We start from the raw sequence: 27,192 nt of genomic DNA, 5'->3' as shown, positions 1-27,192 counted from the left end.
GTAGGGCCTGCTTTGCTCCTTCTCCCAACAGTAGGGCCTGCGTTGCTCTTTCTCCCAACAGTAGGGCCTGCTTTGCTCCTTCTCCCAACAGTAGGGCCTGCTTTGCCCCTTCTCCCAATAGTAGGGCCTGCTTTGCACCTTCTTCCAACAGTAGGGCCTGCTTTGCTGCTTCTTCCGACAGTTGAAAGTGCAGAGCCCAGCTGATAATCATCCAGATAATTGCCTCGAAACCTAAACTATACTGAATCTAATTTCACACATATAACAGATGAAATAAATGAAGTAAAGTATTATGGGGGAGAATGGGGGAGTTGATGAGCGAGGGGAAGCGAACGATGCATAATTATGTCATCACCAATTGTGAAGTAAGAACAGAGAGGGCCATACTATTGTGTTCATCCATTCTAATCATAATCTTAAAATGGTATGTACCCTATATCAGTCCACCGAATAAAACAAGTCTTATCTGTGTACTCTGGCATACTTGGAGTAGGCTACACAATGAGGGTGTGCAAGGGGAGAAATGTCACCATGGACAAGTTATACACCTCACTGTCTTTGGGAACAAGTTTCTTGCAAAGAAAACCAGTCTATGAACAATGTGAGATGGGATATCGCTCCCTCTGTGCAAAATAAGGCACCTGCACAGCCGTTGTACTCCACGACGGTGCTGAAGAATGACAAGACAATGGGAATACAATAAAGGGAACACAATTAAGAGAAAACCAGAGACAACTTTGTTTGGTTGTAGTGCAAATTAATGTCTAAGTGTGTCACGCAAGTGAAAGATACGAAAACAGCTAAATGAAATCCAACTGATGCCATTGTGTGAAGATGCAGACAATATAAGCACAAGCTGACAATCATTTACTATTTGACTGCTGTCATATCGACACTTATATTCATTATAATACCATTATAGCTTTTGTGCCGAGGCACTCCGCTAATAAAATTGATTGTCCACTTGAATTTGAGCTTTTTTACAAATAGGCTACAGTAACATAAACGAATGAAAATCATATTGTGTTATTTGAAATAAAATGCAAATCATATTCTAATGTTCCTAAACACAACCAAATGATTATTTCTGCGATAGCATATATGAATTACACTGTCAGAACGTAGCTTGAAGGAGGCCCAGCGGTTTTAGTTTTAAGCAAAATATTTTTTCACACGACCCTCCCTAAACGCTTGGGAAAAAAATCACGTGACCCTCTCTCTACCAGAATAATGATAAAAACATGAAGTAGATAGCAGGGAACATGCCTACATTTTGATCTCACTCCTAGCTAGGACAGACCAGAGACTTAGATTTGTAATTTGGCTAACTGTTTTTCACCTCGAGCCATTATGTGTCAGCATTCTGATTATGATAGCGCACAGGGCTGTGGGCCTGAAGGTTGTTGGTTCGCCGACCACTGTGGACCAGCTTACTCTCGGATCTTGACATCAATCTGATTTCAGTTCGCAACCCTGATAACTGGTTTTACACAAAATTACAGAAATGGAGCGGATTGTTGTAAGCCTATATATCGGTTTGTCCTACCTTCATTGGGCAATATCATTCCTCTGTCACATTCCTCTTTTACAATTTAATTCCAAATGTATGCACATAGCCTGTCTTGGAAACTTACCTTTAGGAGCAGTACGATTCGCAAGCTGAAACAAATTAATATAGGCTATCAATGTTTATTTCCAGTCAATGTATATTTATACTGAACAAAAATATAAACACAACATGCAACAATTTCAACGATTTTACAGAGTTACATATAAGGAAATCAGTCAATTGAAATAAATTCATTAGTCTCTAATCTATGGATTTCACGTGACTGGGCAGGGGCCACTGGGGAGCCAGGCCCAGCCAATCAGAATGAGTTTTTCCCAACAAAAGGGCTTTATTACAAACATAAATACTCCTCAGTTTCATCAGCTGTCCGGGTGGCTGGTCTCATACAATCCCATAGGTGAAGAAGCCGGATGTGGAGGTCCTGGGCTGGCGTGGTTACACATGGTCTGTGGTTGTGAGGCCAGTTGGACATTCTGCCAAATTCTCTAAAACAACGTCGGAGACTGCTTATGGTAGAGACGGGACATTAAATTATTTGGCGACATCTCTGTTGGACATTCCTGCAGTCAGCATGCCAAGTGCACGCTCCCTAAAAACTGTGGCATTGTGTTGTGTGACAAAACTGAGGGAAGTGCACTATATAGGTCTGTGTGTTTTTGAGTATGGGTGTGTGTATGGGTATATAGCCTGGCAGAGAGAGTGGAGCGGTATGCCAGTGTTCAAACAGACTCCAAGTGTTCACACACACAGCTCTTCCAGACATTTGGCCGGCTGTCAGCGCAGAGCCAGACACAGCCTACAGGAGATAGGGCAAATGACAGACATACACATGAGTCATACTGAGAGCGGGAGAGAGTGCGCGTGTGTGTGTGTTTTTGGGTGGGTAGGTGGGTGTGTATTGTTGTACGGGCCTGGCAAAGAGTAGAGCAGTATGTCAGTGTTCACACAGTCTCCCTCCCCTCACACACTCTCTCTCTCACACACACACACACACACACAATGAAAGAGCAACCAGTGAAGAACAGACACCATTGTAAATACATCCCATATTTATGTTGATTTTTAAAATCTTTTGTAGTTTCACTATTAGCACATCGTTACAACACTGTATATATACATAATATGACATTTGAAATGTCCCTATATTATGCCCCTATAACAGCTAATGGGGATCCTAATAAAATACCAAGAGTGAGCGTGTGAGGGGAGGGAGAAGGTGTGAACACTGGCATACTGCTTCACTCTCTCTGCCAGGTCCATATACCCTCACATCCACCAAAAAAACAGATACACACTCCAAAACACACACACACAGTCAGAAAGTGAGACTGACCTGCCCATCAGCGCAGCGGATCTGACTTTGTTGACATAAGACAACACAGCACACATTTTTTTACTTGAAAATTACTGCACCAAACATCTTAGCAAGATGTAAAATTGTGCAGTTGGCTTGGCATCACAGCCCTGTAGCCTTCTAGAGTTCCATTTGGTGTTCCATTGGGGATGCCAATCGAGCCAGAGGAGGGTGAAGTGGGAGGAATGGATGGAAAGGGAGAGAATTGCTATGCTTGTGATGCATGGTTGTATCACCTATACTTCAGTTAACTGCACCCATTGTTGGCTTAGAATAAAAGTTTGTATTAAGCTACCTAAATGGAAAACATGACTAAGGGGTGTAGGTAGGGAGAAGGAGGAAAGGGGAGAGGAGGCATAGGACAGGTGTAGAATCAAGAAAGGAGGAAATGATAGGGAGGAGGGTAGAAGAGAGATGGGAGTAGAAGGAGGAGTAACGAAAACCATTCTCGACCATACGACTACTTATTTTAGTATTTTCACAGCAAGAATCAGGACACAGTGAATCGGGTCAGGGAATACAAGTGCATTTTTTTCTGTTCTAAATGTAGCTCATCCTTTTCAAAGATTGAACAGCACTGATTTGTTTTCTTACCTTTTCCCAAATTCCCCCGAGAAAAGGTTGAACCTGAAAGTGTTGGTGGTTGTCTAATCTCTCTACCAAAACATTGTTAAAAGTTAACCGAAAGTAGAAATCTCTACAAAGCAACAAAGGAATCATGGCTCTTTAAAGGAAGGTATAATTGTATTCTGTAACAAAGTCTTCTGTAGCCTTTCTCCACTTTAATGGGTTCTTGTTGTGTATTAGTGTTGGGTTGACACCCACATTATAGCAGTGCATTTTATTGGTGCCTTAGTCCCTCTGCATCATAACACGGACAGATCATTGGAGGTTAGAAGTACATTATTTCTTTAGCTTCTGCCATCAAAATAATACAAATTCAAGGAGTGCTTGTTTGTGTAGCATTTTAAGTTTGGCTTCAATACATTTACCGTTTTCTCTCAAATATTTACCACATTGAAGTTCATGATCCAACCTTAAAATGTATTTTCATGTTGTGGTTGTTGATTGTATGTCTGTATTCTTATGCAGATATCAATATCCCACTTACTGTGGAGGTTTGAGTTTAACCATTCACATCTCATTTACGACAGTGAAGGTTTATAGAGCGATTTCAGTGCCAACAGACATTTTATTTGAATTCTATAGTTTTTCCGTTGTATATGGAATTTTATATTTTTTCATTTGGAATGCACAAATTGAATCATTGCATTCATGAATGTAACTTCTATTTCATGATTTGAAACTGATTTGAATGAATATTGCATTCAGTTTTAAAAATCAATTTCAATTGAATATTCAAATGCAATATTTATACAGTAAATTCAGTTTCAGTATGGTAGATATTGCATTCATTGTCTGTGAATCAAGTTTACAAACTATAATTTCAAGTTTATCGAAGTTTCTTATATTCAACTTCTCAGATGCATTCAGTTTTCAAATTCGGTTATCACATTCAGATTCAAAACCAGAGACAACATCCTGGTACTTTGCCAGCCAGGAAAGGTAGATCAGAACAGATAGAATCAAACGCTCTCTGTGCTAAACAGAAGCTTCTGGCGGATTCTGAAGCCAATGTGGCAGTTCCTATGAATTTGTCTCTAGCATTTGAACCGTTTTGGTTTGAACCAGATCTCCTGGATATCACAAGGCTGTGTTAGCCACTTAGCTAAAGCCTATAGGGATAAGTTCAGGAAGTTCATGTAAAGGACAACATGCTGCTTACTTGACAAGTACCTCTTTCCCCTGTTTCAACTAATACCGAGATGCGAACCTTGAACCGCTGTCTCACAAATGCATGTAACCACCCTTCTGAAGCGTTCCAACCCATCGTGCTATTAAAAAGGGCCTTCTTCAAATGTGCAAGGCTGAGGAGTAAGTTTCATCTGCTACACTAAGTCTTCAAATTCCAGCAATGTTACTCATCAAAAGAGCGTAGTCTGGTGATACATGCTTATGTGATTAGCAACCTTGCCTGAGACGTGAAGACGTGTTAGTTTGACGTGTTAGTTTGTGTCCGGTGGAGGTTGGTGACGTTTAAGATGAGGGACAATTATGAAAAAAAAATAATGAGCACGGCCTTATTTCTATTACAGCATATTGGATGATTGTCATTCATATTCCATTCCCCCAGCTCAATGTAACATCGATAGGTTAGGCTACTACATGATACATAAACATTTTCCCTAAACCCATCATGAGGTTGCTACAACCTAGATTACGAATTAAAGTTTACAACGTAGCTACACAGGTCGAGAGACAAATTGGAGTAATGGTGGCAGACTGACATATTCAATACCGCCTTGCAGACTCTTGCCTGTATGTAGCTGATCTAGGGTGTAATCATTAGTCCAAACAGTTGCAATTGAGAGTTTCTATTAGACAAATTCAGGTATGTCTATTCCTGTTTCCTTTCCGTTTGCTTCCGTTTAAGAAATGCTTTTCAACAGAATCGACAGAATGAATACACCCCTGATCACCCGCACACACAGTTCACTTTCATAGCAGCCACATACAAACAGCCTAATCACTTTTCTCATTGCTCGCATCTCTCCTCTTCTCATCTTTTCCCTTCGCTTGTGGACTTCAAGTGCACAATACAACAGCTGTCTGTGACCAGGTGAAAAAACCTTTCAAGCCAAACCTTCATACATAACTGCTAACCACTACACACAGCCTACATCTTGATCACTATATTAGCTAACGTCATAGTCAACATAGCTACTAGAACTAAAGCGTTAGTAAACCCGATACAATAATGTAGTACAGTGTACAGAAAGCAGTTTAGCAATTACACCGGCAGGCCCCGGTGGCAATACATTAATAAAACCAAAAGCTTACCTTGACGTGGAAGAGTTCAAGTGCTGGATAGCCTTAGCCAGCTAGCTAACATAGTACCCCTCTCTGTTTGAGCCGGGTGTTTGAGTAGGCTAAACTAGCCAGCTAGCTAACATAGTACCCCTCTCTGTTTGAGCCGGGTGTTTGAGAAGGCTAAACTAGCCAGCTAGGTAATATAGAAGCCCTCTCTGTTTGAACCAGGTGTTTGAGTAGGCTAAACTAGCCAGCTAGGTAACGTAGCAACCCTCTCTGTTCGAGCCGGGTGTTTGAGAAGGCTAAACTAGCCAGCTAGGTAATATAGCAGCCCTCTCTGTTTGAACCAGGTGTTTGAGTAGGCTAAACTAGCCAGCTAGGTAATATAGAAGCCCTCTCTGTTTGAACCAGGTGTTTGAGTAGGCTAAACTAGCCAGCTAGGTAATATAGCAGCCCTCTCTGTTTGAACCAGGTGTTTGAGTAGGCTAAACTAGCCAGCTAGGTAATATAGCAGCCCTCTCTGTTTGAGCCGAGTGTTTAAGTAGGCTAAACTAGCCAGCTAGGTAACATAGTACCCCTCTCTGTTTGAGCCGGGTGTTTGAGTAAGCTAAACTAGCCAGCTAGGTAACATAGCAGCCCTCTCTGTTTGAGCCGGGTGTTTGAGTAGGCTAAACTAGCCAGCTAGGTAACATAGCAGCCCTCTCTGTTTGAGCCGGGTGTTTGAGTAGGCTAAACTAGCCAGCTAGGTAATATAGCAGCCCTCTCTGTTTGAACCAGGTGTTTGAGTAGGCTAAACTAGCCAGCTAGGTAACATAGCAGCCCTCTCTGTTTGAGCCGGGTGTTTGAGTAGGCTAAACTAGCCAGCTAGGTAATATAGCAGCCCTCTCTGTTTGAACCAGGTGTTTGAGTAGGCTAAACTAGCCAGCTAGGTAACATAGCAGCCCTCTCTGTTTGAGCCGGGTGTTTGAGTAGGCTAAACTAGCCAGCTAGGTAACATAACAGCCCTCTCTGTTTGAGCCGGGAGTTTGAGTAGGCTAAACTAGCCAGCTAGGTAACATAGCAGCCCTCTCTGTTTTAACCAGGTGTTTGAGTAGGCTAAACTAGCCAGCTCGGTAATATAGAAGCCCTCTCTGTTTGAACCAGGTGTTTGAGTAGGCTAAACTAGCCAGCTTGGTAACGTAGCAGCCCTCTCTGTTTGAGCCGGGTGTTTGAGTAGGCTAAACTAGCCAGCTAGGTAACATAGCAGCCCTCTCTGTTTGAGCCGGGTGTTTGAGTAGGCTAAACTAGCCAGCTAGGTAACATAGCAGCCCTCTCTGTTTGAGTCAGGTGTTTGAGTAAGCTAAACTAGCCAGCTAGGTAACATAGCAGCCCTCTCTGTTTGAACCGGGTGATTGAGTAGGCTAAACTAGCCAGCTAGGTAACATAGCAGCCCTCTCTGTTTGAACCGGGTGATTGAGTAGGCTAATCTCCCATGCCTCCTTCAACTTACATATGTAGATAATTTCCATCCATCCCGGAAGAAAGAATCCTACTCAAACACATCAGAATACAATGTTTAATTAAGTTAAATCAACTCCTAAAACAAACCATAAGCAAATAAACAAACCCCTTTAATCAGCAATCTAATAATTTCAACCTGTTGATATAAATTTAGTAAAAACGATCCTGATTTTTTTTTTAACAAATCTAAAATCTTTCAAAAGTTGGAGCTGTCTCATCAGCGTAAAAATCCAAACAAACTTTTTTCCCACTCATATCCGCAAAGTTTTCATTCCCCAAAGGTTAATACTGTTCAGCACATCCATTAATGATCTTCCTTTGTTCTGTACAGGGTCTGAAGTTCCAATGTATGCAGATGATACAGTGATAAATTCATGCAAATAACAAACTACACAAGAACTCACTACTATAATGGTTCAGATGACAAAATTGCTCAGAGACTCATGTTTACATCTCAATAAAATAAAACACAGTCTGCATGTTCCTCAAAAAACAGCTACTGATGCCCCTGAGCAGATGTCTATGTATCAGGCTCCCGGTGGTATCTGATTTTAAGTACCAAGGCATCATACTTGATTCCAAACTCTCTTTTAAAAAGCAAAATAAAAAAGGAACTCAAATAACCAAATTCAACCAAGCTAATTTCCCAAAACATATGAAATTGTTTTGACTATTGCGGTAACAACACTAAAATTAAAATCTATGATACTCCCCCACTTAACATACTAGTTTACTAGTTTGGACCAAGCTTGCTTTTCAACATTCATACCCATTCAGTCTTCTGCCAACAGGCTCTCAAACTACTCAACCAGCAATCAACTTTAATGACCTGACATTGTTCCACATAATGGAAACATACTATAATGTTAGACTACATGAACTTTCCTGCTCAAATTAACTGGTGTTACCTAAACAATCAAACCAAGAATCAATAACCATCAGAATCCATTCTCAAAATGTTTTACTCGCTCACAACTTAACATCCTATTTATTTTCTCCCAGAGGGCCAAAATATAACCCCTCCCATTTCAAAGTTTTTTCTTTACCTCTATCGTAAGCTTTAAAACCCCAACTTTATAACTTCCTCTTCTCTTTGCTCTTCACACTTATGAAATGTATCCTATTTCTTTAAAAATAACACACGCAGCGCCAAAATTATAACATGCGTCAGTCAATCTATGAGAATGAAAATCATTTCGGTAATCACTTCCTATCGCCATCCTCTCGCCGCTATTATTCAGAACTTCTTTAACTTAGGTAACTGTCTTCTCTATTGATACAGTCATTTAAATACGACTCAATTCTCAATACATTATTCCAGCAGATAATTTAGTGAACAGACATCGTCTTGCATCAAAATTAGCTTATTTTAAGTTGAATGAATTAGTCTATCAATTTAAGCTAAACAATCTATTAAAAACGTTCAATTTATCCCTTCTATCAATTTGAACCAAACAAGCTATTAAAACGTTCAGTTTATATTTTATACAAACACTAGCGACCATAATTTTCCAGGCAAAACATACAAATAGATTATTTACAATCAAAAACTCAGAATTCAGTTAGCGCATTGACTGGGAACGGAACCCGGGCCTCCTGCGTTGCAGGCGAGAACTCTACCACCAATGCTATGTAAATGACTAAGATTCTCCGCAAATAAACCCTACTTTACAAGTAAAATCAAGACACGTCTCTATCGGCAATTCCATGAAAAATAATAGCCCAAGTTTAAAGGTACAAGCGTTACTCCAGCTATGTTTCTCAAATGCCAAATGAATAGATTAGCAATCAAAGAATAAAATAGACATTCAATTACTAGGAAACAGATATTGCGCCTTTTAATAAAAGTAGATTAGGTTTACTTATGCAACGTATTTCAATTACTTTACTACATCACATTAATCACGCAATGATAATTAGTTTGATGGAAAACCTTAGGCTTTGTACGACATTATAAATTACATCGAGATTCCCTCTTAATTCTCTCTAACTTTATGGAAAACAGTTTATTCAATAAATCCCACAACTTCTCTCATACTGGGAAGAAAAAATATAACATGTTCAGACCTTAAGGGCAGATTAATTTAAAATGTTTCACCCAGACGGAGATAATCCAATATGCGTTTTATAGTTACATCGTTAGGGTAAGATGTGGACACACACTAACCCGTTTCTAGAGCTCAATTTCCCAGATTTTGTAGACTAGTTTAATAGTCCTTAAAACCTCATCTTTATCAAATTATCCATTTAAGATACCAACTCAAAACCTACGTACGTTAAATTGTATCTAATTATTCTCAGCATTACTTTATCAAATCCCTAGTAATTGATTATACACACATACAATTTATCATAATTTCAAATAATTCATAGAATCCATATAAAACTTAAGAAATCTTAGGTACTCACACAGAACTTTAAGGATCACCCACACAGGATTGGTCAGATGTTCACACAGAACTGGTCAGACACATATTACACTACCACTCAGAACATAAAAAGGTTACCCACACAGAGTCAACCTACCCCGCTCACACAGAACGGTCCGACAACTATTACCCAGTGATCCCATAACAAAATACTCACACAGAGTAACCCAGGGCATACCTGGCTAGCACATTTAAAATAATTGGAATTCACCACCTCTGAGGGTCACTTAGACAGTCACACAGACGCACAGAATGTGCTTCACCAAGTTCCATGTTTCACCTAGAACACACAGTCCCCTGGCCCCTCACCCTACAGACCGCACCAATCCACACTGTGATCAATTCAGTGTCAGGACAGCTCTTGGTCACTCGCAACCGGACAGTGGCAGAGTATCTTTTGAGTCCACAAACTTTCAGATTACTCTCCTCTGACTCGGCCCTGCTTACGCCACCAAGGTGCCTTCCTTACAAAGGAATTCACGCTCAGAGTATACGTAACAGGCATATTTAAAAAACTTGACTTAAAATCTGTGTGTGGTTCGCTCACCTTTTTCTTTAAAAAAAAACTCAGTTCGAGATGTGGTATCCACTCAGCTCGCTTCCTCTCAGATCAAAGGTTGGTCCATCTGCTTCGTTCCCGAAGTGTGGTTTCCCTAAGATCCCAAGTTCCCTAAGATCCCAAGTTTGGGGGATCCCTCGTGCATGATTTATTTACCTAGATCATCAGGAACAGTCACCGAGTGAAGATTCACATCCCATCCTCGTCGCCAAATGTAGTGGAAATTTCCTGTATTTACCAAATCATGAGAGCAAACCACACACAAGTCAGAGTTATCATAAAGTCCATCTTTAATTATATGAGCTCCATCACAACCCTGTGACTCTCAGATTAATTCAGAGTCTATAAATTAATTCTCTGAGAGTCCTTACACATTGCAACTGAGATCCTTTATAGCAAAGACACACATAGCCAGACAGCATTGGCTATATATTATCGTTCAGCTTTGTCTCCTAAACTTATCTCGCTCTCAGGACCATAAAACAAAACCTCATCAACAGGCATATATCAAATACACCCCTCCTGGACAAGATCACAGAGACACAGTGACTGGCACACAGACATTGTGGAGCCAAGAGATAATTGGTTCCCCCTCAATCATCCCTTAACATGGTTTAAAAGATATGTTTATATATGAAGACAAGCTTGACCCCTCCCCTCTCTGCGGCCCAAGTAACTGACCCCATGACAGAGAACATATAACTGCAACCGGCCAACAGTATTATCCAAAAATAGACATTCTAATGACATATCTCACATAAGCATGCAATAAAAATAAAACATCTTATCTATGTTACCCAACTATTCTGATTAATCCCCAACATAACACAGGTGGTTCATTTGCATTTGCTGGTGCACAGGAGACCTGTGTTAGAACCTCATCAGTCAAACAAACACATGTCTTCAGGTCTCAGGCAAGGTTTCTCATCACATGCATGAATCACCAAACCACCTATGTTGCACTTTCACTAAATGGGATGCACAGATCCTTTTGCTTATATTTGCCACAGAAATTGTTGTTGTTGTGAAGTAGGCCTGATTTCAAACCCAGTCAGTTAGTTTGGTGCTGTGATCTTTGAGTATGTGTTTGACCAGATACAATGCTATTTTATTGTAAACAAACAAACAAACAACAGACTCCCATTACACTTATAGGAAGGACATTCAACGAGCACAGCACTTACACAAATGGCTGATGATTGGCTGTTTTGTTAGACTTTAGTGTGACTTTTGACATTATCGATCATGGTCTGCTGCTGGAAAAATGTATGTGTTATGGCTTTACACCCCCTGCTATATTGTGGATAAAGAGTTACCTGTCTAACAGGACACAGAGGGTGTTCTTTATTGGAAGCCTCTCCAACATAATCCAGGTAGAATCAGGAAATCCCCAGGGCAGCTGTCTAGGCACCTTACTTCATTCAATCTTTATTAATGACATGCCACTGGCTTTGAGTAAAGATGCTCAACACTATACACATCAGCTACTACAGTGAGTGAAATGACTGCCACACTTAACATAGAGCTGCAGTTAGTTTCAGAATGGGTGGCAAGGAATAAGTTAGTCCTAAATATTTAAAAAAACTAAAAGAGTATTTGGGACAAATCATTCACTAAACCGTAAACCTCAACCAAATCTTGCAATACATAATGTAGCAGTTGAGGTCAAAACTTGTTGATACAGCAGTAGCTAAGATGGGAGAAGTCTGTCCATAATAATGCGCTGTTCTGCCTTTTTAACATCACTATCAATAAGGCATGTCCTATAGGCCCTAGTTTTGTCGCACCTGGACTACTGTTCAGTCGTGTGGTGCCACAGAGGGACCTCGGAAAATTACAGTTGGCTCAGATCAGGGCAGCACAGCTGGCCCTTAAATGTACACAGAGAGCTAACATGAATAATATGCATGTAAATCTCTCATGGCTCAAATTGGCTGAATGCCCCGAGGTGTCTGTTTTTAACCTACTAGCACACAACTCGGACACCCATGCATACCCCACAAGACATGCCACCAAAGGTCTCTTCACAATCCCCAAGTCAAGAACAGACTACAGGATGTGCACAGTACTACATAGAGCCATGGCTCTGTTCTCCTCTACCTTTCCTGGCTGGTAAAGTTCCAGGATGTTCTCTCTGGTTTTGAATCTGAATTTTGCTAACTGAATTTGAAAATGGAATATGAATGCATCTAAGTTTGAATATACAAAACTTTGATCAACTTTATATTATAGTTTGCAAACTTGATTCACAGACAATTAATGTAATATCTACCATGTTGAAACAGACTATATACAGTGCCTTCTGAAAGTATTCAGACCCCTTTACTTTTTCTACATTTTGTTACGTTACAGCCTTATTATAAAATTGTTGAAAAACATTTTTTTCCCCCCTCATCAATCTACACACAATACCCCATAATGACAAAGCAAAAACAGGTTTTTAGAAATAACTGAAATATCACATCAAATTCAAATTCAATTCAAATCAAATCAAATGTATTTATATAGCCCTTCGTACATCAGCTGATATCTCAAAGTGCTGTACAGAAACCCAGCCTTAAACCCCAATCAGCAAGCAATGCAGGTGTAGAAGCATGGTGTCTAGGAAAAACTCCCTAGAAAGGACAAAACCTAGGAAGAAACCTAGAGAGGAACCATGCTATGTGGGTAGGCCAGTCCTCAACTGGCTGTGCCGGGTGGGGATTATAACAGAACATGGCCAAGGTGTTCAAATGTTCATAAATGACCAGCATGGTCAAATAATAATAATCACAGGCAGAACAGTTTAAACTGGAGCAGCACGGCCAGGTGGACTGGGGACAGCAAGGAGTCATCATGTCAGGTAGTCCTGAGGCATGGTCCTAGGGCTCAGGTCCTCCAACAGAGAGAAAGAAAGAGTGAAAGAGAGAATTAGAGAGAGCATACTTAAATTCACACAGGACACCGGATAGGACAGGAGAAGTACTCCAGATATAACAAACTGACCCTAGCCCCCCGACACATAAACTACTGCAGCTTAAATACTGGAGGCTGAGACAGGAGGGGTCAGGAGACACTGTGGCCCCATCTGATGACACCCCAGGACAGGGCCAAACAGGAAGGATATAACCCCACCCACTTTGCCAAAGCACAGCCCCCACACCACTAGAGGGATATCTTCAACCACCAACTTACCATCCTGAGAAAAGGCCGAGTATAGCCCACAAAGATCTCCTCCACGGCACAACCCAAGGGGGGGGGGGGTGTCAACCCAGACAGGAAGATCACATCAGTGACTCAACCCACTCAAGTGATGCACCCCTCCTAGGGACGGTATGAAAGAGCCCTAGTAAGCCAGTGACTCAGCCCCTGTAATAAGGTTAGGCAGAGAATCCCAGTGGAAAGAGGGGAACCGGCCAGGCAGAGACAGCAAGGGCGGTTCGTTGCTCCAGAGCCTTTCCGTTCACCTTCCCACTCCTGGGCCAGACTACACTCAATCATATGACTCACTGAAGAGATGAGTCTTCAGTACAGACTTAAAGGTTGAGACCAAGTTTGCGTCTCTCACATGGGTAGGCAGACCATTCCATAAAAATTGAGCTCTATAGGAGAAAGCCCTGCCTCCAGCTGTTTGCTTAGAAATTCTAGGGACAATTAGGAGGCCTGCGTCTTGTGACTGTAGCGTACGTGTCGGTATGTGCGGCATGACCAAATCAGAAAGATAGGTAGGAGCAAGCCCATGTAATGCTTTGTAGGTTAGCAGTAAAACCTTGAAATCAGCCCTTGCCTTGACAGGAAGCAAGTGTAGGGAGGCTATCACTGGAGTAATATGATCACAAATTGTACGTTCTAGTCAGGATTCCAGCAGCCGTATTTAGCACTAACTGAAGTTTATTTCTTGCTTTATCCGGGTAGCCGGAAAGTAGTGCATTGCAGTAGTCTAACCTAGAATTGACAAAAGCATGGACAAATTGTTCTGCATCATTTTTGGACAGAACGTTTCTGATTTTTGCAATGTTACGTAGATGGAAAAAAGCTGTCCTTGAAACAGTCTTGATATGTTCTTCAAAAGAGAGATCAGGGTCCATGGTAATGCCGAGGTCCTTCACAGTTTTATTTGAGACGACTGTACAACCATTAAAATTAATTGTCAGATTCAACAGAATATCTCTTTGTTTCTGGGGACCTAGAACAAGCATCTCTGATTTGTCCGAGTTTAAAAGTAGAAAGTTTGCAGCCATCCACCTCCTTATGTCTGAAACACATGCTTCTAGCGAGGGCAAATTTGGGTGTGTCATCCGCATAGCAGTGAAAGTTAACATTATGTTTTCGAATGACATCCCCAAGAGGTAAAATATATAGTGAAAACAATAGTGGTCCTTAAACGGAACCTTGAGGAACACCAAAATGTACAGTTGATTTGTCAGAGGACAAACCATTCACAGAGACAAACTGATATCTTTCCGACAGATAATATCTAAACCAGGCCAGAACTTGTCCGTGTCGACCATTTTGTGTTTACAATCTCTCCAAAAGAATGTGGTGATCAATGGTATCAAAAGCAGCACTAAGGTCTAGGAGCACGAGGACAGATGCAGAGCCTCGGTCTGATGCCACTAAAAGGTAATTTACCACCTTCACAAGTGCAGTCTCAGTGCTATGATGGGGTCTAAAACCAGACTGAAGCATTTCGTATACATTGTTTCTCTTCAGGAAGGCAGGGAGTTGCTGCGCAACAGCCTTTTCAAAACATTTTGAGAGGAATTGAAGATTCGATATAGGCCGATAGTTTTTTTATATTTTCTCGGTCAAGGTTTGGCTTTTTCAAGAGAGGCTTTATTACAGCCACTTTTAGTGAGTTTGGTACACATCCGGTGGATAGAGAGCCGTTTATTATGTTCAACATAGGAGGGCCAAGCACAGGAAGCAGCTCTTTCAGTAGTTTAGTTGGAATAGGGTCCAGTATACAGCTCGAAGGTTTAGAGAACATGATTATTTTCATAATGGTTTCAAGAGATATAGTACTAAAACACTTGAGTGTCTCTCTTGATCCTAGGTCCTGGCAGAGTTGTGCAGACTCAGGACAACTGAGCTTTGAAGGAATACGCAGATTTAAAGAGGAGTCCATAATTTGCTTTCTAATAATCATGATCTTTTCCTCAAAGAAGTTCATGAATTTATTACTGCTGAAGTGAAACCTATCCTTTCTTGGGGAATGCTGCTTTTTAGTTAGCTTTGCGACAGTATCAAAAAGGAACTTCGGATTGTTCTTATTTTCCTCAATTAAGTTGGAAAAATAGGATGATCGAGCAGCAGTAAGGGCTCTTCGATACTGCACGGTACTGTCTTTCCAAGCTAGTCGGAAGACTTCCAGTTTGGTGTGGCGCCATTTCCGTTCCAATTTTCTGGAAGCTTGCTTCAGAGCTCGGGTATTTTCTGTATACCAGGGAGCTTGTTTCTTATGAGAAATGTTTTTAGTTTTTAGGGGTGCAACTGCATCTAGGGTATTGCGCAAGGTTAAATTGAGTTCCTCAGTTAGGTGGTTAACTGATTTTTGTCCTCTGGCGTCCTTGGGTAGACAGAGGGAGTCTGGAAGGACATCAAGGAATCTTTGTGTTGTCTGTGAATTTATAGCACGACTTTTGATGTTCCTTGGTTGGGGTCTGAGCAGATTATTTGTTGCAATTGCAAACGTAATAAAATGGTGGTCCGATAGTCCAGGATTATGAGGAAAAACATTAAGATCCACAACATTTATTCCATGGGACAAAACTAGGTCCAGAGTATGACTGTCACAGTGAGTAGTTCCAGAGACATGTTGGACAAAACCCAGTCGATGATGGCTCCAAATGCCTTTTGGAGTGGGTCTGTGGACTTTTCCATGTGAATATTAAAATCACCAAAGAATAGAATATTATCTGCTATGACTACAAGGTCCGATAGGAATTCAGGGAACTCAATGAGGAACTCTGTATATGGCCCAGGAGGCCTGTAAACAGTAGCTATAAAAAGTGATTGAGTAGGCTGCATCGATTTCAAGACTAGCAGCTCAAAAGACGAAAACGTTATTTTTTTTTGTGTAAATAGAAATTTGCTATCGTAAATGTTAGCAACACCTCCGCCTTTGCGGGATGCACGGGGGGGGGGGGGGGGGGGGGGGGGGAATATGGTCTCTAGTGTAGCCAGGAGGTGAGGCCTCATTTAACACAGTAAATTCATCAGGCTTAAGCCATATTTCAGTCAGGCCAATCACATCAAGATTTATGATCAGTGATTAGTTCATTGACTATAATTGCCTTTGAAGTAAGGGATCTAACATTAAGTAGCCCTATTTTGAGATGTGAGGTATCATGATCTCTTTCAATAATGACAGGAATGGAGGAGGTCTTTATCCTAGTGATATTGTTAAGGCGAACACCGCCATGTTTAGTTTTGCCCAACCTAGGTCCATGCACAGACACAGTCTCAATGGGGATAGCTAAGCTGACTACACTGACTGTGCTAGTGGCAGACTCCACTATGTTGGAAGGCTGGCTAACAGCCTGCTGCCTGACCTGCACCCCATTTCATTGTGGAGCTAGAGGAGTTAGAGCCCTGTCTATGTTGGTAGATAAGATGAGAGCACCCCTCCAGCTAGGATGGAGTCCGTCACTCCTCAGCAGGTCAGGCTTGGTCCTGTTTGTGGGTGAGTCCCAGAAAGAGGGCCAATTATCTACAAATTCTATCTTTTGGGAGGGGCAGAAAACAGTTTTCAACCAGCGATTGAGTTGTGAGACTCTGCTGTAGAGCTCATCTCTCCCCCTAACTGGGAGGGGGCCAGAGACAATTACTCGATGCTGACACATCTTTCTAGCTGATTTACACGCTCAAGCTATGTTGCGCTTGGTGATCTCTGACTATTTCATCCTAACATCGTTGGTGCCGACGTGGATAACAATATCTCTATACTCTCTACACTCGCCAGTTTTAGCTTTAGCCAGCACCATCTTCAGATTAGTCTTAACGTCGGTAGCCATGACCCCTGGTAAACAGTGTATGATCGCTGGATGATTCGTTTTAAGTCTAATACTGCGGGTAATGGAGTCGCCAATGACTAGAGTTTTCGATTTGTCAGAGCTAATGGTGGGAAGCTTCGGCATCTCAGACCCCGTAACAGGAGGAGTAGAGACCAGAGAAGGCTCGGCCTCTGACTCCGACCCGCTGCTTAATGGGGAAAACACTTTGAAAGTTTCTGTCGGCTGAATGAGCAACACATTTACATAAATATTCAGATCCTTTACTCAGTCATTTGTTCAAGCACCTTTGGCAGTGATTACAGCCTCGATTCTTCTTGGGTATGATGCTACAAGCTTTGCACACCTGTATTTGGAGAGAGTATTTAGGTGCCTTTTGGCAAACTGCAAGCGGGTTGTCATGTGCCTTTTACTGAGGGGTGGCTTCTGTTTGGCCACTACCATCAAGGCCAGATTGATGGAGTGCTGCAGAAATGGTTGTCCTTCTGGAAGGTTCTCCCATCTCCACAGAGGAACTATAGCTCTGTCTGAGTGACCATCAGGTTCTTGGTCACCTCCCTGACCAAGGAACTTCTCCCCTGATTGCTCAGGGCGTCCAGCTCTAGGAAGAGTTGGTGGTTCCATACTTCTTCAATTTAAGAATGATGGAGGCCACTATGTTCTTTGGGTTCTTCAATGCTGCAGACATTTTCAGATCTGTGCCTCGACACAGTCCTGTTTCGGAGCTCTACGGACAATTCCTTCGACTTCATGGCTTGGGTTTTGCTTTGACATGCACTGTCGACTGTGGGACCTTATATAGGCATGTGTGTGCCTTTCCAAATCATGTCAATTCAACTGAATTTACCACAGGTGGACTCTCAAGTTGTAGAAACATCACATGGATGATCAATGGAAGCAGGATGCACCTGAGCTCAATTTTGTGTCTCATAGCAAAGAGGTGGAATACTTGTGTAAATAAGGTATCTGTTTTTTTATTTTTAATGCATTTGGAAACATTTCTAAAAACCTGTTTTGGCTTTGTCATTATGGGTATTGTGTGTTGATAGCTGATTAATTGTTTTTATTCATAAATGTTAGAATAAGGCTGCAATGTGACAAAGTGGAAAAGTCAAGGGGGCTGAATATTTTTCGAAAGCACTGTAAATATTGAATTTGAATATTAAATCAAATTGAAATGAAAAATGTTAACTTAATGCAATTCAATTCAGTTTCAAATCATGAAATACAAGTTAAATTTATGAATTCAATGATTTAATTTGTGCATTCCAAATTCCAAAATATGACATTCAAATTCAACATTCTAAGACTAAGTAAAAATTATGGAATTTAAATACAATTTCTCTTGGTACTGAAATCTCTCCATAATGGTTTTCAAAATCTAAAAACATTTTTAGATCTGAAACAACAGTATTTTTTCCTCAAATAAAATAGCTTGTGTTGGGGGCTCCCGAGTGGCGCAGCGGTCTAAGGCACTGCATTGCATTGCATGCAGTAGTGCTGGAGGCGTTACTACAGTCACGGAGGGTTTGGCTGGTGGGGCTTAACTTGGTTCATCGCGCTCTAGCGACTCCTTGTGGTGGGTCAGGTGCCTGCGGGCTGACCCCGGATGCCAGTTGAACAGTGTGTCCTCCGACACGTTGGTGCGGCTGGCTTCCGGGTTAAGCTGGCGGGTGTTAAGCAGCGCGGTTAGGCGGGTCCCGAATCCGTTGGGGAGCTGCAGCGATGAGCCAAGTTCGAATAATTGGGGAGAAAAAAGGGGTAAATACCCCACAAAAATTGCTTGGTTGTCATATGTTCCTCAGTGAGCAATTTGTTTACGTCCTGTTAAATGCCCCTGGCGTCAAGACGGAGAGTTCTACGACCTTGAAAACAATTCATATTTTCTGTCGCTATCAAATGTAATTATATTCATGGCGTCACGCCCCAGTCTTTTATTTATTTAGAGACAAAAAAGGCAATTAGTCAGCGCAATACGGCAAGCTGTCAGTCACTGGGGCTAGCGCAATACGCCTTTTACTGTTTTCGTTTGACTCAAGTGGAAGAAGACTGATATTCCACTAATAAATGGGGGTCCTTGGGGACTGGGAGGATGTATGACTTATCAATCATAGAGCATGTATGAAATGACACCCTATTCCCAAAATATATAGATTTCTTTCCCCAGACCCTTTCAAGTGACACCCTATTTCCCATAAAGGCCACTTCTTTTGAACAGAGCTTTTCAAAAGACACCGGCCACTGGCTCAAAAATTGTGCACTACATGGGGAATAGGGTGTCAGATGAGCAGGTCTGAGATTACACATCCATCATTACATTGTGTTTGAGTACAGCAGTGTATGCTATAAACGACTGATTGACACAACTGAGGGGAAAGGACCTGGGTTTTCAATAATACTTTCAGAGTATCTTTCAGAGTTTTTGCTGCTGACAAAAGCAAGTGTTGGTTTTTGAACATACGCACAGCAAAGTCATGGTGCATTTTTTAAGATCAATGTGTAGGTTGACTGTGTGTCTTTTCAATTTAGCCCAAACTGGCAAGACTGGTACTCCTCTGCCTCCTATCCCAGTCACCTCTCCTCCTGCCCACAAGCCTGGATGCTAGTCTGTTTGTGCTTGTAGCCAACCTGTCTTTGTTTTGGGGGGCAATGTAGCATGGTTGATTGCAATGTTGGTCAGGCAGCCAGACAGGCTGTCCATACAACTGTCAGAATACAGTATGTACACGTACACACGTGTGTATGCACAGACACACAAACAGACAAGTATGTTTGTTTGACAAGGATGGGAACAGAACAGAACAACGTCCTCAGTCTCCGTTCCAAAAACAGTATGTGTTTGAAAGGGTGTGTGTGTAATCATGCGTGCATGTATTTGTGATTGATGCAACTCCACAATCAAGCTGCCTGGTGTGTTTGAAACCCTTACATGTGTGTGTGTGTGTGTGTGTGTGTGTGTGTGTGTGTGTGTGTGTGTGTTAGAGCCTGTGGCTATGTGTGTGGTCCCTCATGTTGTGTCTTACTGGTCACAGATGTTCCATTAGGACTGCCGTAGGGTGTGTGTCTGTTAAAATGTGTGTACATGCTTATTCTGACAGTTGTGTGTGTGCATGACGGCTTTTGTGCGTGTGTGTGTGTCTAACGTCTTGTGTTTGTGGTCGCAGATGTTCCACGAGGACTCGGCTGGAGGATGGCAGCTTGTTGCTGTGGACGTCAACAAACCACATGGCCGCGCACCAGCCTGCCTCCAGGTACAGACCTCTGAGATAATAGCAGCACCACTGTCATCACTCCTGAACATATCACATGAACACACAGACACGCGTGCACGCCCCCAAACAAGGCCAAATTCTATTCAAATACTAATTCTTTGGGGCAGAGCTCATTCGAATTGTGCTTTGCAAGTGTTCATTTTATATTTACATTTGAGTAATTTAGCAGATGCTCTTATCCATAGCGACTTAAAGGCTCTTCATGGTCAATCCGAGGTTTGCAGTGGCCGTACAGCATTTTCTGCAATGTGGCCTCCACAGAAGTATTAGAATTTCATACTTGCACTTCGAGGAGCTGTCATACGCAACCAATAAATTGGTGTGCACCGCACCGCTCATAGTGATTCAGGGCTAATCGCTATAGCCATCCAGCTAATTACAAACAACTGGCTAAACAAAAAGACGAGATGTTGGAGTCTGCGCCACATAACGCATTTTCGGATCAAACATAAATTGGCTTTTATATTCAGTTCATTCAACTTAACAAATAAACAACCACATATCAAAGTCATAGCAATAAAATATTTTAGAATGTTTTAAAAATACAAATACATTAATTTTGACACATCTTTAATGTATGTATTTAGTAACTTTGTAATGTTGCCCATCTCTATATATATATATATACGCACACACACACACAGACACACCAGTTGAGGTCAGTTAGCCTCTATGAGGACAGGGGTATGATAAAAAATGAAAAGAGAAGTGAGTCAAGTGAAAAGAATGTGGCACCTCGGCTGTTTGTGACAGTTTCTGTGTGATTTATCTCCCCCAAATAGTATGCCAGTAATGTACAGTAGGCCTAGCTATTCACTGTGCCAATAATGTGCTATTCACTGTGCCAGTTTGAAGAAACATTTGTCCTTTTTGGCAGTCTGAGCTAGCAGAAGCAGCAGGACAAGATGTCTGTCTGTCTGTCTGTGTCGGTCTGTTGGTCTGTCGGTCTGTCTTGGTCTGTCAAGGAGAACTCTCACTCACACACACACCTTCTCTCTGTTTCAGTGGTGGGTTATGTAAACCAGCTAGAATAAGAACAAAAGTTTCGTTTTCTGATCACATTCCCGTCAGACATTCCCAGTCTACTTAACATGAAACAGACAGACAGAAACAACCTATTTAAAAAAAAAAAATGAGAATGTTGGTGCAAAATCAATTACAGTTAAGGCAGTTGCCTTTCCCCTTTAGAAAATCTAGCGCTCCCCATAGAACATAGTTTACTTCCATTCTAGAGGAAGAACAGCTCCATTTCCAATGGTGCCTTAATGTAAGTTCTCCTTCAAAATCAGACCAGTGACAAAGAGACACACAGACAATGGTGGCATCTTGTCCTGCTTCTGCTTCTAGTTCAGACTGCTAAAAAGGACAAATGCTTCTTCAAACTGGCACAATAGATGACAAACGCACACACATAACTCCCCTCCCGACAGGCCTCTCCGACACACACAAACACAGCTTGTCACCTCATTGTGGTTACATTTCCCTGTGTGACTTCAATAGGCACGTTGAAACAACTTAATAATGTGATTTTAAATGAGACGAGCCTTGCCAGTGTTTTAATGTGTAGATGTGGCTGTAATGGCAAGGCTTGTGATGACCGATGAGTTTTAAATGACATATAAACGATAGCTGTGTTGTCGTCGCCTCCTGGTCGGACCGTTCAGAATGGTCGGGCTCTAAAGATAAGGGGAAAGCAGCAGGCATGGCTTACAGCTGTCACAATGTTGATGCAGGAAAGGCCAAGCACTTGGTGTGAGTGACTGCCAACAGCGAGAGCGAGAGGGGGCGGGTAAGAGGAAAAAGAGGGGAGACAAAAAGAGAGGGAAGATAGAGAGGGGATAGAGTGAGTAGCTGGAGGACAAACTCCCAATGATGATGTATTATAATGTAAAAATTATCCACACGTCACAAAGACAAGCAAGCAGAAAAACACACACACACACACACACACACACACACACACACACACATATGCTGGTATGAAAGGCCAAGTTCTACTCCCAAGCTGTTCTACAGATTCATTCCCCAAGCCATAACACTGCCATAACACTGCCATAACAGTTAATGAAATGACTAACCGGACTATTGCTTTGACCCTTTTTAGCACTGACTCTATGCACACTCACTGGACACTCACGCATACTTACACAGACACTCCAACACACACACACACACACGCGCAAAACACATGCAAAACACACACTACATACGCTTACACACGCAAAACACACACACATTCATATTGACGGCACAGACACACACTTTCACACTCTTCACATACGCTGCTGCTACTCTGTTTATTATCTATCCTGATTGCCTAGTCACTGTTACCCCTACCTACATGTACATATTACCTCAACTACCTCGTACCCCTGCACATTGACTCTCTACCGGTACTCCTTGTATATAGCCTTGTTATTGTTATTTATTGTGGTACTATATTTTTATTTGAGATTCTTTAAAGTAACCACTGTTTGCCTCGGAGAGCTTATTCAGTCAGCGCATAAAACTGCTTCGCCAGGCCAAATACACATGAATATCTTTCTTTATATCTGTTAATAAAGACATGTTTGTGCGATGGCAAACCCATAGGCCGTCAGGGTGTGACAGGTTGGTGATTCTGAAAGGACAGCAGCCGTAATGCAGCACACTAATGTAGGAGAGTGCACTTTTTGTAAAACACAAAGAGGCAGTGGTGTAGTGGAGGATATATGCAGGTATAAACCGTGTACCCACTTTTTTTCAGTGGGCATTGCCTATGCACACTTCTTAATCCCTATTGATGTGTATCAAAGTAGTGTGGTGGAGTTATACGACTTCAATTATCTATTACAATAGAGAAATAATGCACAAAGTAGCCTACACAATCGCAAAGCACGTGAAATATATTCTCAAGGGAGCCTCACACACAGCCTAGTTTCAGTAGAATATCATCTGCAGGCAGAAAGTGTGTGCAGCTCTCAACTGGTTGTTGCATGGAGAAAAAAACACAAAATAGCACAGTTGGTTAGGAGCAAAACGGAAGCCATCCAGTTAGTTTGGTGCAAAGCAGAAGCCATCCCCTCCGGCGCCATTCTAAGCAGACAAAAATGTGATGCTCTATAAAGAAAAGTATGATATTGAGTGAAAATCCAAAGAATCTGTATGAAAAGTCGTAAAAAAACATAGGAAAACATTGGATTAGCAGTCCATTCACTCAGACATAATAAGCCAGTTGGTCCCAATAATAACAAAACAAAAAACATTTAGCATTTCCCAATAGAAATATACAACTATTACTTCCCATTGCAAAAAACATTTCAGCTTTAGCACACAAAGTAACTGGTGACCTAAAGTTTAAATGCAACAAGTTTCACACACAAGTTATTTTCAAAGAGTTCCACTCACCAGATGATGATAATTTGAAACACAACTTCTTGTTGAAAGTTAGTCTTGAAATGGGAGAAGCTAACATTAGCAACAACATCCTTTTTGATAACTCCTGTTGCAGCCACTGCAAACTAGCTGACAACAAAAGCTAGCTAAACCGTGGAAAAACTACTGCTCGCTATTGCACAGTGACCTATCAAAAGTTTCCATACGTTTTTGTAAAAATGGACCCACCCATTAAGTCAAAATGTGATTGCTTGATTCCACTGTCAATCCAAAATGTTGCCCCATATACAGTTGAATGGCAGATGCCTAATATCTAGCTTCTGATGGCCTAGCCAATGGCTGACTTAGCTAGGTAGATTTATCTCCCGAGACTAGCAAAGAAAAATCCTGATTGGACCTTTTTTTCCTCTTCAGTCTTAACCCTTTCCTTTCCAACAAAACCTGAAGAGAGTAAATCAGAACAATGTTGAAAATAATATTATTATTATTATTATAATTATTTTATAAATCCTTAGCTCTTCTCTGAAATAGTAGAATGCCCATTGTTCCCCACTGTGTTTGGGTTAGTAGCGTGTCTCTATTTTCCATCAGCATGCATTTATTCTATCTGAATGTCTAAAGAATCGATATGTTGTTCTGAAATATGAACACATAAATACTGGACATTTTGATCTCTTATTATGGTGGTGATTTTGGTAAAATTACAATCATTGTCTTGAATTGGAATCAAATGTGTCTGGTCTCGGTCTTGACTCGGATCTGTTGTTCCCCTCCTGGTCACCGTCTTAACTCGGTCTCACCCCCTCTCCAGTCTTGGTCTTGAATCGTCTCACTTTAGGTGGTCTCTAACAAGCATTTTCCAGGGGCTAGAGAGATCGTGTGCAATATCCTAGGTCCTCAGTGATCAGGATGGTGGGGTAGATGGATACATAGGGATGCAGAAATGCACCTACAAGGTAATTGCAATACTGAACGGAATGTTGATAAACTGTAGTGTGCATCCAGATCCAAATAAGAATATATTAAAATCTGCGTCCCAAATGGCACCCTAATCCCTATATGGTGCACTACTTTTGACCACAGCCCATAGTGCACAATGTAGGGAGTAGGGTGCCATTTGGAATGTACAGTGGTGTCATGAGTATTCATCACCTTGGATTTCTTCACATTTTATTTTGTTGCAAAAGTGGAATTGAAATTGATAGAATTGTATCTACACAAAATGGCATGTAATGGGACTCATGTCAGTGAACTCTGTGTGTCACGCGTCACTGCTCCACAGCATCCAGTTGGCTGAGTAGAGTGTGTTGGGGGCTATTTTTTTAAATGACATCGCCGAAGTCAAGGATCGGTAGGATAGTCAGTTTTACGAGGGTAAGTTTGGCAACATGAGTGTGAAGGAGGCTTTGTTGCGAAATAGGAAGCCAATTCTAGATTGAATTTTGGATTGGAGATGCTTATTGTGAGTCTGGTTGCAACAATTTCGGCAGATAATTTTAGAAAGAAAGGGACCAGATTGTCTAGCCCGGCTGATTTGTTGGGTTCCAGATTTTGCAGCTCTTTCAGAACATCAGCTGACTGGATTTGGGAGAAGGAGAAATGGGGAAGGCTTGGGCGAGTTGCTGTTGGGGGTGCAGTGCTGTTGACCGGGGTAGGGGTAGCCAGGTGGAAAGCATGGCCAGCCGTAGAAAAATGCTTATTGAAATTCTCAGTTATAGTGGATTCATCGGTGGTGACAGTGTTTCCTATCCTCAGTGCAGTGGGCAGCTGGGAGGAGGTTTTTTGAGTTTGTGTTGCAGGAAACACATTTCTGCTTGAAAAAGCTAGCCTTGGCTTTTCTAACTGCTTGTGTATATTGGTTTCTAGCTTGCCTGAAAAGTTGCATATCACGGGGGCTGTTCGATGCTAATGCAGAACGCCATAGGATGTTTTTGTGTTGGTTAAGGGCAGTCAGGTCTGGAGAGAACCAAGGGCTATATCTGTTCCTAGTTCTAAATTTCTTGATTGGGGCATGCTTATTTAAGATGTTGAGGAAGGCATTTTTTTCAATAACCAGGCATCCTTTACTGACGGGATGAGATCAATATCCTTCCAGGATACCCCGGCCAGGTCGATTAGAAAGGCCTGCTCGCTGAAGTGTTTCAGGGAACATTTGACAGTGATGAGTGGAGGTCATAGTAGGTTCATTGATAACCTGGTAGGTTCATTGATAACCTGGTAGGTTCATTGATAATTTGTGTGAGATTGAGGGCATCAAGCTTAGATTGTAGGATGGCTGTGGTGTTAAGCATGTTCCAGTTTAGGTCGCCTAGCAGCACGAGGTCTGAATATAGATGGGGGGCAACCAGTTCACATGGTGTCCAGAGCACAGCTGGGGGCAGAGGCTGTATTATAGCAGGCGGAAACTGTGATAGACTTGTTTTTAGAGAGGTGGATTTTTAATAGTAGAAGTTCAAATTGTTTGGGTACAGACCTGGATAGTAGGACAGAACTCTGCAGGCTATCTTTGCAGTAGATTGCAACATCGCCCCCTTTGGCTGTTCTATCCTGTCTGAAAATGTTGTAGTAAGGGATGGAGATTTCAGAATTTTTGGTGGTCTTCCTAAGCCATGATTCAGATACTCCTAGAACATCCGGGTTGGCAGAGTGTGCTAAAGTGAATATATCAAACTTCGGGAGGAGGCTTCTAATGTTAACATGCATGAAACCAAGGCTATTACGGTTACAGAAGTCATCAAAAGAGAGCGCCTGGGGAATAGGAGTGGTGCTAGGCACTGCAGGGCCTGGATTCACCTATACATCACCAGAGGAGGAGTAGGATAAGGGTACTGCTAAAAGCTATGAGAATTGGTTGTCTAGAACTTCCGGAACAGAGAGTAAAAGGAGGTTTCTGGTGGCAATAAAATAGCTTCAAGGTATAATGTACAGACAAAGGTATGGTAGGATGTGAACACAGTGAAGGTAATCCTAGGTATTGAGTGATGATGAGAGAGATATTGTCTCTAGAAACATAATTTAAACCAGGTGATGTCATCGCATGTGTGGGTGGTGGAACTGAAAGGATGGATAAGGTATAATGAGCAGGGCTAGAGGCTCTATAGTGAAATAAGCCAATAAACACTAACCAGAACAGCAAAGGACAAGGTATAGTGAGGTTGGTTTGGGTAACGGCGATTCAGACAGCTAGCCAGGCCATCAGTAGCAAGCTAACATAGGATGGAGGTTTGTTTTTAGACACCTCGTGCGTTTCCGTCGGTAGATTAGTGGGGT

The 27,192-nt window shown here is 41.8% G+C and overlaps 1 protein-coding gene across 4 annotated transcripts in view; it reads left to right on the top strand.

The window, feature by feature from the left end:
• nalcn (sodium leak channel, non-selective) overlaps positions 1-27,192 on the top strand; it is a 289,782-nt gene that overhangs the window by 69,570 nt on the left and 193,020 nt on the right. For all 4 annotated transcript variants that reach the window (XM_090215168.1, XM_036958510.2, XM_090215169.1 and 1 more), the window contains one exon: positions 20,440-20,526. In XM_090215168.1, the coding sequence (XP_090071294.1) occupies positions 20,440-20,526 (87 nt within the window). The remainder of the gene's footprint in view (positions 1-20,439; positions 20,527-27,192) is intronic.

The sequence above is a fragment of the Oncorhynchus mykiss genome, chromosome 22 (genome assembly GCF_057628025.1).
Source record: "Oncorhynchus mykiss isolate SJ-2025 chromosome 22, ASM5762802v1, whole genome shotgun sequence".
Lineage (NCBI taxonomy): Eukaryota > Metazoa > Chordata > Actinopteri > Salmoniformes > Salmonidae > Oncorhynchus > Oncorhynchus mykiss.
Note: the sequence above shows the minus strand (reverse complement) of the source record. Positions and strands in the feature narration are given on the sequence as shown.